The following is a 17,242-nucleotide window of genomic DNA, read 5'->3' as shown; positions in this document are numbered from 1 at the left end:
CCCTCGTTCTGTTTTGAACCCTGACGTGGCGTTTCCCTGTTGAGCCCTTTCCAGGGTGGCAGCAGACGTTCCCGTGTGGGTGTGACTTAAACTAGGAGGGAGCCCTCCGGATGCTCTGCTCCCGCCAGGGAAGAGGGGTTCCCATTTCTCCCCTGCCCCTCCCCCTGTCCTCCTCTCCCCTCTCCTATCCTTCTGCTCCTCCTCTCTTCCTCCTCCTCTTCCCCCTCCCTCCTCCACGTCCTTCCTTTTCTTCCTTCACCTCTTCCTTTTACCTCTTCTTCCTCTTTCCTTTTTCCTTCCCCTCTCCCTCCTCTTGCTTCTCCTCCTCCTCCTCCTCCTCCTTCTTCCTCCTCCTCCTCTCTTCTTTTTCTTCCCCTTCCTCCTCCCTCCTTCTTCCTTTCTCCCCCTCCTCCTCTTCTCCCGCCTTTTACCCATCCAGTAACCCCTGCCTCTGGAAACCACCAATGTGTTCTCTGTGTGTGTGAGCTTTGGAGCTTGTTTTATTTGTTCATTTGTTTTGTTTTCTGGTTCAACATGTAAGTGAAGTCATAGGATATTTGTTTTTCTCTGTTGGAGATTTTACTTTACATAGTAGTCTCCATCCAAGTTGTTGCAGATGTTAAGATTTCTTTCTTGTTTTTAGAGCTGATTAACATCCTGTGGTACATCTATGCCACACCTTTATTCGTCTGTCCTTTGATAGACACTTGGGCTGTTTCCAGGTCTTGGCTACCGTCAGTTACCATCAGTAATGCTGCAGTAACCACGGGTGCAGATGACCTTTTCTTTCTTTTATTTTTTTAATTTTTTTGATGCCTATTTACTTTTGAGAGGGAGAGACATACAGAGTGAGAGCAGGGGAGGGGCAGAGAGAGAGGGAGACACAGAATCCAAAACAGGCTCCAGGCTCTGAGCTGTCAGCACAGAGCCCGATGTGGGGCTTGAACTCCGGAACCCTGAGATCATGACCTGAGCTGAAGTCGGATGCTCAACTGACTGAGCCATCCAGGTGCCCCCAGATGATCTTTTCAAGTAGGTGTTTTTGTTTTCATCGGCAAAATACCTATACGTGGAGTTACCAGACCATATGGTAGTTCTATTTTTAACTTTTTGAGGAACCTCCACACGGTTTTCCATAGTGACTGCACCAGTTTGCATTCCCAGCAACAGCCCAAGGGCGTTCCTTTTTCTCCGCATCCTTGCCAACACCTGTAGTTTCCGGTGCTGTTATTTTTGCTGTTCTGACAGGTGTCATGTGGTATCTCATGGTGGTTTTGATTTGCATTTCCCTGATGATCAGTGATTTGAGCATCTTTCCATGTGTCTGTGGGCCGTGTGGATGTCTTCTTTGGAGAACTGTCTGTTCATGTCTACTGCCCATTTTCAATTGGATTATTGTTTTTTTGTTTGTTTTTGTTTTTTTGCTGTGGAGCTGTATCTCTTCTGCATATATTTTCGATACCAACCCCTTATTAACCACATTGTGTAAGTATCTTCTCCCATTCTGTGGGCCGCCTTGTCCTTTTGATGATGGACTCTTTCGCTGTGTGGAAGTTGTTTTAGTTTGATGCGATCCCACATGTTTATTTTTGCTTTGGTTCCAATTAAAAACGTCATCACCAAGACTGATGTCTTCTTCTAGGATTTTTATGGTTTCAGGTCTTATGTTCAAGTCTTCAATCCATTTTGAGTTTAGTTTGTGCACGGGGTAAGACAGTGGCCCCGTTTTCTCAACACTGTTGATTGAGGAGACTGCTTTCTTCCATTGTATATTCTTGGCTCCTTTGTCATAAACGAATTGACCGGACGTGCGTGGGCTTATTTCTGGGCTCTGTCTTCTGTTCCATTGACCTGTTTTGATGCCAGTGCCGTACTGTCTTGTTTACTACAGTTTTGTAACTTAGTTTGAAATTGGGAAGTGTTATACCTCTGGCTTTGTTATTTTTTCTCAAGACTGCTTTGGCTGTCTAGGCTCCTTCGTGGTTCCATGTGAACTTTAAGGTGCTTTTTTGTTTGTTTGCTTTTTGCTATTTCTGTGATGAAAAATGCCATTGGAATTTTGATAGCGTTTGCATTGAATCTGTCACTTGCTTTTGGTAGGATGGACATTTTAACGATACTGTTCTTCCCAATCCATCAGCATGGAACGTTTTTCTGTTTGTGTCGTCTTTAGTTTTTTCCATCATCAGTGTCTTACGGTTTTTAGCATACTGGTCTTCCACTGCTTTGGTTAAGTTTATTTCTAGGTGTTTCATTCGTTTTGATGCAGTTGTGAATGGGTTCTTTCTTTCTTTTTTTTTATTAAAAAAATTGTTTTTAAGTTTATTTATCACAGAGAAGACAGCATGAGTGGAAGAGGGGCAGAGAGAGAGGCAGACAGAGAATCCCAAGCAGGCTCTGTGCTGCTAGCACAAAGCCTGACACGGGGCTTGAACTCACAAAACCGCGAAATCATGCCCTGAGCTGAAACCAAGAGTCAGATGGACGCTTAACTGAGCCACCCAGTCACCCCTGGGCTGTTTCTTAATTTCTCTCTCTGGTAGTACATTCTTAGCTGTCTAGAAATGCAACCTATTGATGTATGTTAATTTTGTATGCTTCAACTTTACAAAATTAAAAAAAATTTTTTTTACTGTTTATTTGTTTTCAAGAAAGAGAGAGAGAGAGAGAGAGAGAGAGAGAGAGCATGAGCAGGGGAGGGGCAGAGAGAGGGGGAGACATAGAATCCGAAGCAGGTTCCAGGCTCAATCTGCCAGCACAGAGCCCAATGTGGGGCTTGAACTCACAAACCGTGAGATCATGACCTGAGCCGAAGTCAGATGCTTAACCGACTGAGCCCCCCAGGCGCCCCAACAACTTTACCAAATTCATTTATTAGTCATAACAATTTTTGAAGGGAGGATTAGGGTTTTCTATGTATAATATCATGTCACCCACAAACCATGACAGTTTTAAATCTTTCTGATTTGGATGCCTCTCATTTCTTTTTCTTGTCTGATTGCTGTGGCTAGGACTTCAACACTATGTTGAATAAAAGTAGCAAGGGTGGGCATCCCTGTCTTGTTCCTGATCTTGGAGAAAAAGCTGTCAGCTTCTCAGCATTGGGTACGACGTTTGCTGCGGGCTTGTCATGCATGGCCTTTGTTATGTGGAGGCGTGCTCCTTGTATACCCACTTTGTTGAGACTTTTTATCATAAACCAATGTTGTATTCTGTCCAGTGTTTTTTCTGCATCTGTTGACACCATCATATGGTTTGTATTTCTATCCACTCAAAATGCTCAGCACCCACCAAGGAAGAATGTTTGCCTTATTTTCTTCTTTTTGCTCTTAGGATTTACTGTAGCTTTTAAAAAAATTTTTTTTAAACATTTATTCATTTTCGAGAGACAGAAACAGAGCACGAGCAGGGGAGGGGCAAATAGAGAGGGAGGCACAGATTCCAAAGCAGGTTCCAGGCTCCGAGCTGTCAACACAGAGCCCGACACGGGGCTCGAACTCGCGGACCGTGAGATCATGGCCTGAGCCAAAGTCGGACGCTTAGCCAGCTGAACCATGCAGGCGCCCTTTTACTGTAGCTGTTTAATAGCAGTGCAAGAGTGTGGAAAATGGAGGAAAGCCCTCTCACTTTCGCAAACCCACGCCTGCCACGTGTACTTCCTGTCGGCGTGCGCTGAAAGCTGTAGTGTTGACGTTGCGTAATGGTCGTGTGGGCTCCATTCTGCATTCCCAGGTGAATCTTCCTGCACCCACAGGCTAGAGGGATGTTCTCTACCCAGCTCCCGCCTTGGGAGATGTTCTCAAGTGGGTAGGTGACTGAGTGCGTGCATACAGTACGCCTGGAAGCACTTTGAGGCCCAAGAGCCCAGGACAGACACATCTGTGTGACAGAGGCTCCGACGACCCCCTCCCTGTGGTCCCGGCCACCCCGAGGGGGGACGTCGTGGCCTATGTCAGGACTGCGTTTGAGAAACCGTTTCAAAGTGGGTCTCGTGGTGAGTGACTTAATTAGTTTGCTGGGGGTTTGTGGGGGTTTGTTGGGGCCTCAACAGCAAGCCACCTCCAAGCTTTCGCTTAATTAATACTTCGTGATGAGCTCCAAGGCGGGACCCTGTTTGATGGGGGTCCATTCTCTGCCACTCTGTTCATTACTCTTATTTTTTTATATTTATTTATTTATTTTGAGAGAGTGAGACAGAGAGACAGAGAGAGAGTGAGCAGGGGAGGAGCAGAAAGAGAGAGAGGGAGAGAGAGAATCCCAAGCAGGCTCCACACTGTCAGTACAGAGCCCGACACGGGGCTCGAACTCACGAACCGTGAGATCATGAGCTGAGCCGACTGAGCCACCCCGGGCGCCCCTGTTCCTTACCCTCAAAAGCCACAGAGCGGTCGGCTTCTAGCTGATGCTGAGGAGCCCCTTGCTGAAGCCCCGGGGTTGCTGATGAACGCGGCATTCTTTTTGCTCTGATAAATAATTTAAAATACCATTTCTGCAGTCTTAGCTTGTCATCAACGCTGTGCATGTGACGAGTGAACGATGAGGGTTTCTGTGCCCCTTCTCCTCTGCACTCTTCTTCCTGGGAGGGGGTCGAGACAGCGGCACATGTGTCCAGACTCCATCAGGGAGGGACGACGGGGCCAGCGGACCTTCCCAGGGGCGCGGGGCAGGAGGGGTCCCAAGGAGGCCCCTGGTGGGGTCCTTCCTGTGTCCGACCCTGCATGGTGAAGGGGCCAGAGCCCCGATGTCTGGCCTGCAGTCTGGTGAAGGGATCAGAGCCCCGATGTCTGGCCTGCAGAAATTTAAGATTCGTAGGTGTGTCTGAGAGCCAGACACACCCCAGTATAGCTTCATTTGGCTCTGACGTTTCTGTAGTATTGACACAACGCCTGTGTGTCTGAAAGAGCATTTGTACGGGAGGCGGATGGGTGCAAAGGGACCGGGTGCCCATCCTCTCTCCTTGGGGAGCGTACCCGCTGCGGCCATCAGGTGTCCCCTGCTCGGAGCCAGGGTGGCCCCCCCCCATGCCCTCCTGTGGCTTACCCAAGTGCAGATCACGTGTTTGAGATTCAAGGGAACCCCAGCCGTAAATTCCCTCTTTGGCAGCTGGTTAAGCAACGTGGCGAATATCGGCAGATCTCAAGCTGCTTTGGCACACGAGTGACGTGTGTGTGTCTCCTGCCCGTACACGCGCCATGTCTGCACCTTCTGCACAGAAATGATGCGGGAAAACGACCTCCCAGGGAGTTTCTTCCCTCGAAAGCAGGAGGAGGTGGTGGGAGACGGTGGAGCTGTGTGGAACGGGGTTTGCAAGCTGTGCGCTTCGAGAGTCGGGCAGGCGGCTGGGGCCCTTGCGCTCCTTCCTGCCTTTGCCGCGGTGAACACCACGGCTGGGACCAGTCCTGCCCGCGGTCTGCTGGAGGAACTGATCAGGAAGCCCTTTCATTTTCTTTTGTGTCTCCTGTCCACCCGTGGACCGATTTTCTGGTCTTTGGTGCCGACGGGGGCTTCTGGGTGGCTGCGTACAGACGTAGACCTGTGGAACGTGGCCTGGCTACCTGTCCCCCGTGTGCAGCCTCCGCTGGCTCGGCCGCCGACCCCGGCCACAGCTGCCGAGCAGGCTTGCAGTGCACGTGGTTGTCGTCCCGGGGCATTCGCGCTTGTGCTGACACTTTGGGGGACAGCAGGACGAGGCCACCCCAAAGAGAACTTCATAGAGATTCGACACGTGTTGTACCATACAAGGTTTTCTTACCCCTCCCTGCGTGCACGCTGGAGTAAATCAAAGCGTAGAGAGGGGGTCTGAGTGATGTGTGCGCCCAGCACCCGTGAGGAGCCCCTGGGGCCAGCACTGTGCGTGGACCGGCCAGCACGCAGGCACACGGTAGTGGGCACACGCGGGGCCACCGGCCCGGCTGCACATTTGGGATCTGCTGCCAGTCAGCCGCCTGCGGCCCTGGAGACCGGAAGGGGTGACCAGCCATCTCTGGCTGCCGTCCTGACCTGCCTGGGTCGGGGTCTCGGGCTGGGGCTGGGCGCGCAGAGCCGAGGGTCCCGTGCTGAGCTGGGGCTTGCCTTCGAAAAGCAGGAGCCACAGACTTGTGATTGTCACAGTTGGGGGGAGGGACACGGGTGCAGGCTCCACTCTGTCCAGATACTTTACACGAGTGACATTTGCCACATGTGCTTGTCTTAGGAGTGGAGTGATGTGCAGGGGTGGGGGTGGATGGGATTCGTTGTTCCTTAATGGCGTTTGTGGTCACAGACATGCTTATTGTACATCCCCCGCTAAACCTTCATGATATGAGAACCCACGCCTGCTTGGTGATGGGCGCTCTGACCCCTCTGACGGGCAGGGGGCCCGTCCAGGGTCTTTGCGTGGGGTGGAAGGTGAGGGCAGAGGGACCCTGTTAGAAGTGTGAGGTGCTTACAGAGCCTCTCCTCCCCCAGGGTGGGGGGGACTGTAACAGCCCTGTGGCCTGGCCCCGCGTGGCTCTGGGCTGGGGGACAGACGGAGAGGCTGCCCGCAATGTGGGGTGTCCAGGGATCCCGATGGGGCTGCGTGCCCAGGCTGTGCTCCCCAGGGTCACACCTGGATGCTGCGGCCCCCCTTGCTGTGAGCAGTGGGGGCTGGGGCCCCTCCCAGAACCCCAGGAAACGTCCGGCTTGGGGTTAGGCCCCTGCTGCAGGGGCCCTAAGCCGCCGTCGCTTTGCAGGTATGTTCAGTTCCTCAGCGGGCTCCTGTCGGGGACGGTGAAAATGAACACCTCGCCACTGTTCCTGCATTTTGTCATCCTGCACGGCACTCCCAACTTTGACACGGGCGGAGGTGAGTGTCCGCTCCCAGCGGGGTCTCGAGGTCTGCTGGCCCGTCCCAGACCCTGCACTTGACAGGCCCCCCTTTCTCCCACGGAGAGGCTCACATGGGATCCGGGCCCCGGGCGTCCTGGTCACCGGCTGGAGAAAGCCAGTGAGGGGGGCTCCTCTCCCCAGGGACCCCGGTGACCTTATACCAGCGCTGCTTCTGAAGCTCGGGCACAGCCCGTGGCCACCTTGTCTCTCTTTTGCTGTTGGCCACACTCCTGTGTCTATAGATGATTCCGCCTCTCTTCCAGCGTGCCGACCCTTTCTGAAGCTCTACCAGGCCATGCAGCCCGTGTACACATCGGGGATATAGTAAGTGTGCCGCCTTCGTAGGAGATGGGCCTTGCCGAGCTGCCTGTCCTGCGGGAAGGGGTGGGGGCGTCCAGCCGGGAGTGCCTGGCCAGCAGTCAAGGCAGGTGCATGGTTGGCTCCAGAGAGGGGTGTGGACGCGGGGCCTGGAGGGTGGGCAGGCCCCAAACTGGATGGAAGTAGCCATACCAGAGTCCCGTGCTTTTCTCTCCCCCATGCGTTTTATTTTTTAAATTAAATTAAATTTAATTTTCTTATTGCTTATTTTTGAGAGGGAGAGAGTGCAAGTGGGGGAGGGGCAGAGAGGGAGGGAGAGACAGAGCGAGAGCAGGGGAGGGACAGAGAGGGAGACACAGAACCCGAAGCCGGCTCCAGGCTCTGAGCTGTCCGCACCGAGCTGGACGCGGGGCTCGAACCCACAAACTGTGAGATCATGACCTGAGCCGAAGTCCGACGCTTAACCAGCTGAGACCCCCCTCCACCAGGCGCCCCTAGATGTTTTATGAGCGTTAGTATAAAGGGCGTCAGGTAAGATGTGGCCTCATGGTGCTGCCACCGCTCAGAACGAGCTGCCGTCCTGTGTCTGGACTGACCGTGGACCCACACGTGGGTGGCAGCCTGGCCATGATGCGCTCGACTTGGATCCCGGAGCCTGGTGGGATGTTTCGCGTCATCTCTGAGTTTGCGTTACGAAGTCGCTTTTCTCACACAGCGTTTCTGTTAAGTCCTGAGGTTGCATTAAGCTCTACCTTGTTTATCCCCAAGCAACATCGGCCCGGGAAACCAAGGCAGGGTCCACATCGCCATCGAGCCGGCCCAGCTGCTGAAGGGGGACATCATGGTGAGTGCACGCGGTGTGTCCCCCTCCTGGTCAGCGCCTCGAGGAGTGAAGGGTGGCCTTTACTTTGGGGCAGCTGGCTTGTTGTCTGAGTGAAGCTGTTTTATTTGGTTTAAAATTGTTCTAATGTTTATTTACTTTTGAGAGAGACAGAGCGTGCGTGGGTAGGGGCAGAGAGAGAGAGGGAGACACGGAATCTGAAGCAGGCTCCAGGCTCTGAGCTGTCAGCACCGAGCCCGATGCGGGGCTCAAACTCACGAACCATGAGATCGTGACTTGAGCTGAAGTTGGATTCTTAACCGACTGAGCCCCCCAGCCTTCCCAACCTTTCTTTTTCTCCCACCCAAAAAGTAGCTGCTATCAATCCAATGTTTCTCCTTTTTGTAAAGTTGCATTTCCAAGTAATGAGAAAGACAGAGTATGAGCAGGGGAGGGGCAGAGAGAGAGGGAGACACAGCATCCGAAGCAGGCTCCAGGCTCTGAGCTGTCAGCGTGGAGCCCGATGCGGGGCTCGAACCCATGAACCACAAGATCATGACCTGAGCTGAAATCAGGAGTTGGACAATTAACTGACTGAGCCGCCCAGGCACCCCTAGAGCTATTTTAGTAGAAGGGACAGAGCAAATGGTGAGAACCGCTTAGCAGTATTTTCTCTGAAATGCGAGTCCTGGCCACTGCCCTTCCGAGGGTCCCTGGTCTCGGCTGTGATGTGCGATCTCAGGCATCCTCAGAGGCCCCCGTGTGCAGTCCAGCTAGCGAATCACAGCTTGGCTGATGTCCTAACCAGCAGTTCCTCTGGATGAGTTTGATTCCTGTATGTACTGGTTCTGGGATGAGATTAGCTGCTACATTTTTGCCTTTTCTCTGTCTTGAATGTAGAAAGAATCTTCCGTCTAATGAATTTTAGAGAAATTTCCCTTGAAACCTTGAGGCAGTATGGCTTCCCACGTACACTGAATTGATTTGCTTGAGTGTCTCCAGGGCCTGGGAGCACCTGTGACCAGATTGGAAATGGCTCATTCCAAGTTTTTGAGGATTCTTATCAATTTCCCTTAAACCTTTGGATTTTTTTTTCAGTTTTTATTTATCTTTTTTTTTTTTTCAGTTTTTATTTATCTTAGAGAGAGAGAGAGAGAGCATGCATACGTGTGTGCAAGCGGGGGAGAGACAGGGAGAGAGAGAAGAAGAGAATTTTAAGCAGGCTCCATTCAGCACAGAGCCTGATGTGGGTTTCAATCCCATGACCCTGGATCATGACCTAAGCCAAAATCAGGAGTCACATGCTCAAGTGACTAAGCCACCCAGGCGCCCCTAAAAGGTCTTAAAACCCTTTCTCAGTGGTTGACCCATCCTGAATTCTCATGCAAGTCAGGTCAGGGGGGTCACAAACGTAGGTGCCCTGGGCACCGATGTTACATTGCTGTGTCCCTGAGAGAGTTCTCCTCAGGTGCACGTCACAGCTTGTCCCCTGTCCCTGGGGACCTCGCTGTGAAAGAGGCTGGTGTCCTCATTCCATAGGCCACAGAACTGAGGTGTCGGGTGGGCCACTGTGTTGCACCGTCCCCGGGGAGGAAAGGCTTCTCTTCTAGAGTGTTCTGAGAGCAACTCCCAGCCTTTTCCCTCTGGTGGGGAGACCGAGGGGGAGAGGGGAGGGTGTGTCTTCTAGGACCTCCTGATTGTTGGCCATCGGGCAGAGCAGTGAGGAAGCACCTGCTATGTTCTGGACCCCACCCCCTCCCAGGGCTGCACATGGCTGTGGCTTCTATCTGCCCGCTCCGTGCACCGGTCTGATGTTCCAGCTTTAAAAAAGAGGCCGGGGATGAGGAGGCCAGGAGAGGCTAGCGGGGACGCTGTTAAGGACGTGCACCCAGATCCCTAAGTCACTACTCCTAGGCAAGGCAGAGGCCTCTGGAGGCCCTGTCCCTGGGATGGGTGCTCCCTGTGGTCAGCAGCTAAGTCCCCTTGTGGGGACCCGAGGGAGGTGGCCAAAGCCCTGAGGTGTGGAAGATGACTCTCAAACGCGGGGGCCTCCCTCCCACCTGATTGTGGGCTGGTGGCTGCGGGGTCTTTGTGAGGCAGTGGTGGAGGCCTGGCCGGCGGCCTGGGTCCCTCATCCCCGCCTCCTCCCTCCTTTCCTTCTCTTCTCCTCCCCCCTTCCACACCCTTCCCCGTCCCCTCCCTCCTTCCTTCCTTCCTTACCAGGAATTTATTTACGCAACTGTCCTGTTTTGAATGTTTTGAGCTTTCTGGGTCTCTGTGTGGGGCCCTAGCACAGGAAGGAAGGGAGTGACAGGGTGACATCTTCGTCCCGGAGGAGGCTGGTGGGGCCGTGGACCTTCTGTGGGAGACGGATCCCAGGACGGGCCACGGTGGGTAAGGCGGGCGGGCGGGTGGGCGGGCGGAAGGGTGGTCTGACTCGGGTGCAGGCACGTGGCAAGGGCACGGGGTCCCCAGGCCTCGAGGCGCCAGAGGCTTGCTGGGTGTGTCCCGATGTCTGGGTGACAGTCAGTTGCTGCCAGATTGTGTGGGCTTGGAGGCTTGCAGTTTTCTTGCGGGACAGCTGGTGTTCCCGAAGCTCTTCTCAGCCACCCGAGAACATGCCACTCACCCTGGAGGGTCACCCTTGTCAGCGCAAGTGTGAGCAGCAGGGAGGACAGAGGGGTCAGGACCCTGCCTCGGTGGGAAGCGGGGCTGCACCGAACGGCCGCACGTGGGTACTGGCCACGTCCCCAGGACTGGCTTTGGGCCCCGTGTCTGGGCTCCCACCAGCGCTTCGGCCTGCAGGGTCCGGGTGGCCTCGGAGGCCCGCCTCCATGAGCTCGAAGGCCCCTTCTGCTAAGTGAGGACCTCCACGGGGTGAGGGGGTCAGGTGAGTTAGGATGGCTGGCTCCACGGCCTTCACCCCAGAAACCCCGCGGGCCCTGGCCACGTGCCTGTGTCTGTCCCACCCCTGGAGGCCCAAGGTAACCTCAGGAGCGGGTCAGCTGGAATGCGGCTGAGAGGTAGCGTGGGAGGCTGTGGGAGGGGTCCGGTCTGGCACTTGGGGTCCGGGAGGCAGGTCGGGAGGGGAGCTGGCGGGGGCGGGAGGCCCGGCCGATGTTCGGGTGCCTAGAGCTGGCGGGTCACACGGCGAGCTTGCCCACGTGACGTCCCTCCGGCCGGAAGCCGTCCTGTGTGTTGGGCACGCTTCTACCTGTGCTGCATTCACATGGAGGGTGCCTCTGGGTGCCTACGGCTGCGTGACAGGTGCCTGTCACCGCGTGCACTGGCCCACATGGTTCTCAGGTGTACTCATGATCTGATCCAGTGGCTGCAGGGGGCTCACTGCGGCGTCTGGCTCTTCCTTGGGCCTCCTTTGCTATGGCGGGAAGTCCGAAAAAGCGATCAGGGGGCACTTCTGTGGCTATTTCGTTCCCAGCTCGCACTTGTGAGCTGCTGGGGCAGAGCAGAGGTGTTCGGAGGCACAGATGTGGGTGTGGGGGCCCCCGGGTCCCCGGGTGGATGAGGCCAGACTGGGCTGGCAGCTGGGCCGTCAGGAGGGGGCTGTGCGGCCGATGCTCACGGTCCTTGGGGATCTGTGAAGCGAGACCTACCACGGTGTCACGAAGTGGGGGAGCACAGACAGGTGTGGGTCGAGTGGTGGGTCCACGAGAAGACGCGTGGCAGCAAGAACCCTGTGCTGGGGACTCGAGGGGGCCGGATGTGGGTGGGGAGTGGGGCCAACCCCAGGAGCGCAGGGGAAGGGGCCTGGCTGGGCCCCCATTTGTCCCACCCCACTTCACCTCGAGGCCTGGAGCTCCCGCCGAGAAGGGGGCCTCGGGGAGGGGACAGGGCTGTGCTGGGGTCTCCTGCCTGCCCGGCCTTCTGGATCTCTCTGGGTCCCCTCCCACCCAGCCCCCTGGCCTCTGGCCAAGACCTGGAGACCCTCCCCGTCTAGTTGTCTCTGCAAGTTCCTCGGTCCCGGCCAGAGGTTTCTCTTCCCTCGGCTCCTGGCCTGAAGCCCCCTCTGCTCCTGACCGTCCATCAAACTCCCCCCACCCCCGTCTTGATCGCGCCTTGTCTTCCCCGCCTCTCCCTGCAGGTCCACACTGCCCCTTGCTCCCTTCTGCAACGTGCTGGGCCCCCAGGTCCATCCCCGCCCCGGCCCGTGTCCACCAGCCTCCAGCGCCCATCGTGCTGGTTTCTGGGAGCCTGCCCACGTGTCCCCTGGATGCCGAGTGCGAACTTGCCCCGCATCTCACCCAGTCCTGAGCTGCCCGTGCACCTCCTGAGCCCACAGCCGCTGTGCGTCCCCAGAGCCGTGCTCCACGTCCTGTGACCCTGTCCACATGCGGCGTTGCTCTGCAACAGCTGAGCACCCTCCTGCAGGGAGGGCGGGGGGCTCCGAGGGGTTTCCTGCCCCCTCGATCATTTGTCCCCTGAGAGGCTTCCTTCTGCTGGTGACCAGACGCCCCTTTCCTCGGGTCTTATCCATCAGAGGTGGGGTGTCTGAGCTGCCCCCTTTAGGCCGTGATCTGTGATCTGCCACCTGAGACGCCTCTGTGTCCCATGCTGGATGGTGCGGGGCCAGGTGCTAGTCCTGTCTGTGCACAGCTGGTCATCGTGCTTGTCAAGAGTAATGGCTCAGCTTTGCTGTGAGCCAGTGAGGGTGGCTGCTGGGCCCACGCCTGAGGCTAGAGGCCAGAGCACGCTGGCCAGCCAGGTCTCCACCACAGGCCGCCTCGTGAGCCTGTGCCTGGGGCTGCCAGCCTTCAGGAGCGGGGACGGCGACTGGATGGGCCCTGGCAGCCCCAGGGGCACCCGCACCGAGGCAGAAGGGAGTGTGCGGATTGGGCGCTCTGGGGCTCTCCCGGGGTGAGTGTTTGGTCTCCTGTTGGCCCCTGTCTACGAGCTTGTGTTCCCATGAGAAGAGCCTGCGAAGGTGTCCCAGCTGCTTTCCCGGGAGATGCTTGTGCCCTGACGCGGCCTCTCCCCCACCTCTGTGCATTCCTGCCGCAGGGTAATTTTAGGACTTCACTGTCAGTACCGTTACTTGATTGATGTTTCCTGTGTTTACAATTCAGTTCTGTGCCCTCTGCACTTGCTCTCTGCAGCGTTACCAGATATAAGGAGGGTGCGGGGGCTCCAGCTGGGAAGGGGTATTTTTCCATCACACGGGGTGACTTTTCTCTGTGCCGTTCACGGAAGTGAGTCCTGAGACGTTCAGTTCAGGAATCTGTCTCCCAGTAACATAGGATCTGAACCTCTTGGGTTAGTTTCCCAGCTGGCCTATTTTTCTTTTTAAGTTTTTATTTATTTATTTTTGAGAGAGAGAGAGAGAGAGAGAGAGAGAGAGAGAGAACAAACGGGAGGGGCTGAGAGAGAGACCGAGAATCCCAAGCAAGTATTTAATAAACAAGTGAGTACAGGAAGGAATAATCGACGCAACTCAGAAACACGAGTGTAAGAGAGGGTCTCATTTCGTTTTCTTCTTTTTAAAATGTGTCTATTTATTTTGAGAGAGAGAGAGAGAGAGAGAGAGAGAGAGAGAGTGCACACAGGTAGGGAAGAGGCAGAGAGAGGGAGAGAGAGAATCCCAAGCAGGCTCTATGTTGTCAGCACAGAGCCAGATGCGGGGCTCAAACTCCCAAACCATGAGATCATGACCTGAATCGAAATCAAGACTCAGATACTTAACTGACTGAGCCCTCCCTGGCACCCCCCCAGCTGGCTTTAACTAAGCTCCATAGACCAGGGGCGTAAACTGCACACATTTCTTCTCTCTTGGCGCTGGAGGCTAGATGTCTGAGATCCAGGCATGTCTGGGATGGTCCCTCCCGAGGCCTCTCCTGGGTGTATGGATGGCTGATTCCTCCCTGTGTCCCAGTGTGGTTGTCCCTCTGTGCTGTCCTTCTCCTGATCCCCTCTTTTTTTGTTTTTTTTTTTAAAGTTTCTTTATTTTGAGAGAGAGCGAGAGTGAGGGAGCAGGAGAGAGAGAGAGAGAAAGAATCCCAAGCAGGCTCCACACTGTCAGTGCAGAGCCCGATGTGGGGCTTGATCTCACAAACAGTGAGATCATGACCTGAGCCGAAACCAAGAGTTGGTTGCTCAACCAATAGAGCCCCCCAGGCGCCCCAGATCTCCTCTTCTTACAAGACACCAGGCAGTGGACCAGGGCCTGTCCTGGTGACCTTGTTGACCGTAATCTCCTCTTGAAGAATCCTGTCTCCAAACACAGGCCTGTTCTGAGGTCCTGGGGGTTAGGCCTCGACATGTGAATTTGTGGGGGGGGCAGACACAACCCAGCCCATGACACCTGTGTTCGTTCGCAGCCCTATCCCAGCGAGATTAGCAGTGAAATCAAGAACCGCTGGTGACGATGGGTCACCTCAGGCATTCGCGGCAGCGCACGTAGCCCGGAGGACAGGAAAGGCAGTCACAGGCAGACCGCACTTCCGAGAGTTACATCCCCGTTTTGAGTGCAACGAGCAGGCGGGTGACTTGTTCAATGGAGGGACACGTGAGGGTCCGGCGGGGGGAGAGCATCCCGGGGGTGTCACGGGAGAGGCGCCGGCTGGCCTGGAGGTCGTCATCTGTGGGTGCACGTTGTGCGGTAGCTTGGAGCCCCAGGCCTTCTGGTTCCACCCGAAATTGACCTCGGGGATCATCACGGGAGAAAGATGCTACAGAAACTTCCCTGAGGTTGGTGGAGCGTCTCCAGGGCGGTGCGAGCCACCCCTGCTCCTGCCTCTTGCCATGGGAGCCTGGAGAAGCCCCAGGTCGCCTGCCTGGGGGGATTGAGTTACAGGGCTTCCCTCACGAAGGCATTTTCATTTCCACTCAAGAACTGGGCGACAGCCGTGACTCAGTATGCTGAGGAGCAGGGAGGGCGCTTACGGGTTCACCACCAACAGCTGTAGCAGGTTTGGCTCTCGGTCTGGTGTTCACTGAGCCCACCTCCCTGCCCTCGAAGGTGGGAGGAGTTCCCAGGGCTGGCTCACTGTCCTCAGTCATCATCTTCCTGAAGGCATCTCGCCCTCTGGGTTTTCCCCTCCTTGATCTGGTAAGTGTGCCCAGATAGATTTGCCCCTTTCCTCACCCGAGACCTGTTAGCAAGACATCGGGGGCTGCGTTTGCGGGAAGTCAGGCCACATCGGCTCTGACGGGCCGGGAAAGCGCTGGGGAGGGCGCAGCTCGGCCCTGGTCCTGGTGAGGCCGAGGGAGCAGTCTGACCGCCTGAGCACTGCCCGCCCATCCCCTCGCCCTCCCTCTGCACACCTGACCCTCCCATCTCTCAAGTCCACCCCTTCCGAAGGGCAGGGCCTCAGGTCCTCGAGGAGGAGGCCAGAGCTCCGTGAGCACAGCCAGGCCGTTATGTAACCTCGCTGAGGAATTCGCGTGGGTGCGGACTCAGTGGGATCCTGGCCGCGGCCCAGGGCCTTGATGGGCTTGTAAACACTTTCCCGTCCGGCGTGCCTGGTCTTGCTGTCTCCGCTTGTGCAAACCCTGTGGCCACTCACATTGTGTTCTAGTGACTGCGGGTCTCCGCGACCTTGCTCCTGTGACCCAACTTCTAAACAGAGGGGACGCCTGCTCCGGGAGCTGCTGCGGACACCCAGCACTGTCCTTTACTCCCTCCCACTGGGGACACTTCTGTGCATGTCCTCAGCTCCCTCTGTGGACTTTGCTCCTCCGGCAGGCAGTTCCCACACACTTCCCACTGTGCCTGCCTCTGTGTTCCTTGTGACTTCTGTGCGCACACCTTCCTCCCTGACTGTGCGGGCCACCTCCCAGACCCAGGCTGGGGCTTGATCCTTCCCGCGGTCCTAGCTCCACGGCTGTGCTTTCGATCGTAGGCAGCACCTGCTGACCTTTCCATGGGTGTGGACACGAATTACGGCATTTCGAAATTGTGGTTCGTGTTGGCACTGGATGATGTGGGTGTTCAGACTTACCAGGGTTAGAGATCACGGTTTTCAGTCTTTCAAGTGTGAGGTTGTAGCTTGTCCTCTGAGCCTATCTGGACGGCCATCACTGGGACCACCAGCAAAGTGAGTTGCAGTTGGGGGACTCTGTTTCCTGGTGGGGAGTGTCAAGGGTCCTGTTTCTTCTGCTGTTTGTACTAAGCTGGTGGGCGCTGGGATGTTTCGTGGGAGGTGGCTCCGAGTAGGAGCTGCCTCAGACAAGGGCTGGCGGCAGGCAGAGGAGGGGGACACCTGCCGGCTGGCCTCTGACCTGGGCACAGGCGCTCCCGGGGCTGCGTCCTCAAGCTTTGAGCCCCTGGTCCAAGGCACCATTCTCTTGTTGATGGAGAGTTTGAATTAAAAACACATCCATGCAGCCCAAGTGTTAAGCAGGGACGTCAGCTTACCGGCTCCTTGCCCACCAGACGGATCCATGACATGTGTGATTCGGAATTCTGTCGCGGACGGGACCGCCACTGCACACACGGTGTGCGGTGCGGGGGGACCGAGGCCCGGGCGCCGACCGCTCAAGGGCACAGGTGGGTTTTACGCCGGGCGACGGTTTCCAGATCGTCTCGTCAAGACAAGGAAGGCTCCAAGCGCTCAGACCCGTCTCCCGGGGCCCCCTCCCTCTAGAAGCTTGCAGCCTCTGATAGCGTCAGGCCAGTACGTGCGTTTGGGCTCACGTGTTGTATGGATGTGTCGTGAGAGCTGATCATCCTCGGGATGGAGACGGGGGGTCACTGCTTGAACAGCCGCTGTGCCGCCAGAGAAATCCACACGCCACCTGAGCGCCTTCCTTCCCCCGACCCAAGAGTTCCTGGTGGGTCGTGACGTTCGTGTCACACCCGTGTGCTCCCCTGCGGCTTTGGGGACAGGCTGTGGTGGACGGATGTCCTTCCCCCTTTTGTACGGAGTCCAGGCTGCTACGCTTTGAATTGTTTCAGACATGCGTATTCTAAAATCTGAAGGCAGGGGATGGACGTATTGTGGAAACTCACCAACCCCAGAGGGATAAAGGGGATGTTACAGGCCTCGGTCACTGTGATCGTTACAAGGTGCTGTCCTTGGTATCTTAGAGGGGGCATTTGGGGCGCTCACGTCAAGTAGCTGCCGATGGTTCTTCCCCTGAGTGTGAGGAGCGGGATTCTTGTCTCTCGCCGCCGATGCTAACCCCTGTCAGCTTGGGCGGGGGATGGTTACGGGCTCTGCATCTGGTGCCCGTGCCCCGGCAGGGCTCCTGGCGGGGGTAGGCCCCGTCTCTGTGTCGGAGCTGCTCTGTGGTGGTGGC

The 17,242-nt window shown here is 56.0% G+C and overlaps 1 protein-coding gene across 1 annotated transcript in view; it reads left to right on the top strand.

Moving 5' to 3' along the window:
- Positions 1 to 17,242, top strand: part of TNS3 (tensin 3) — a 169,598-nt gene that overhangs the window by 61,006 nt on the left and 91,350 nt on the right. Inside the window, exons 9-11 of the mRNA XM_047095317.1 lie at positions 6,714 to 6,826; positions 7,113 to 7,173; positions 7,936 to 8,011. Coding sequence (XP_046951273.1) covers positions 6,714 to 6,826; positions 7,113 to 7,173; positions 7,936 to 8,011 — 250 coding nt within the window. The remainder of the gene's footprint in view (positions 1 to 6,713; positions 6,827 to 7,112; positions 7,174 to 7,935; positions 8,012 to 17,242) is intronic.

Source organism: Lynx rufus, unplaced genomic scaffold (assembly GCF_022079265.1).
Source record: "Lynx rufus isolate CCGP_SWC_20201006 ecotype Redwood Valley unplaced genomic scaffold, mLynRuf1.p SCAF_4, whole genome shotgun sequence".
NCBI classification, from domain to species: domain Eukaryota; kingdom Metazoa; phylum Chordata; class Mammalia; order Carnivora; family Felidae; genus Lynx; species Lynx rufus.
The sequence above is the reverse complement of the archived record's forward strand: the minus strand, read 5'-3'. Positions and strand labels throughout refer to the sequence as shown.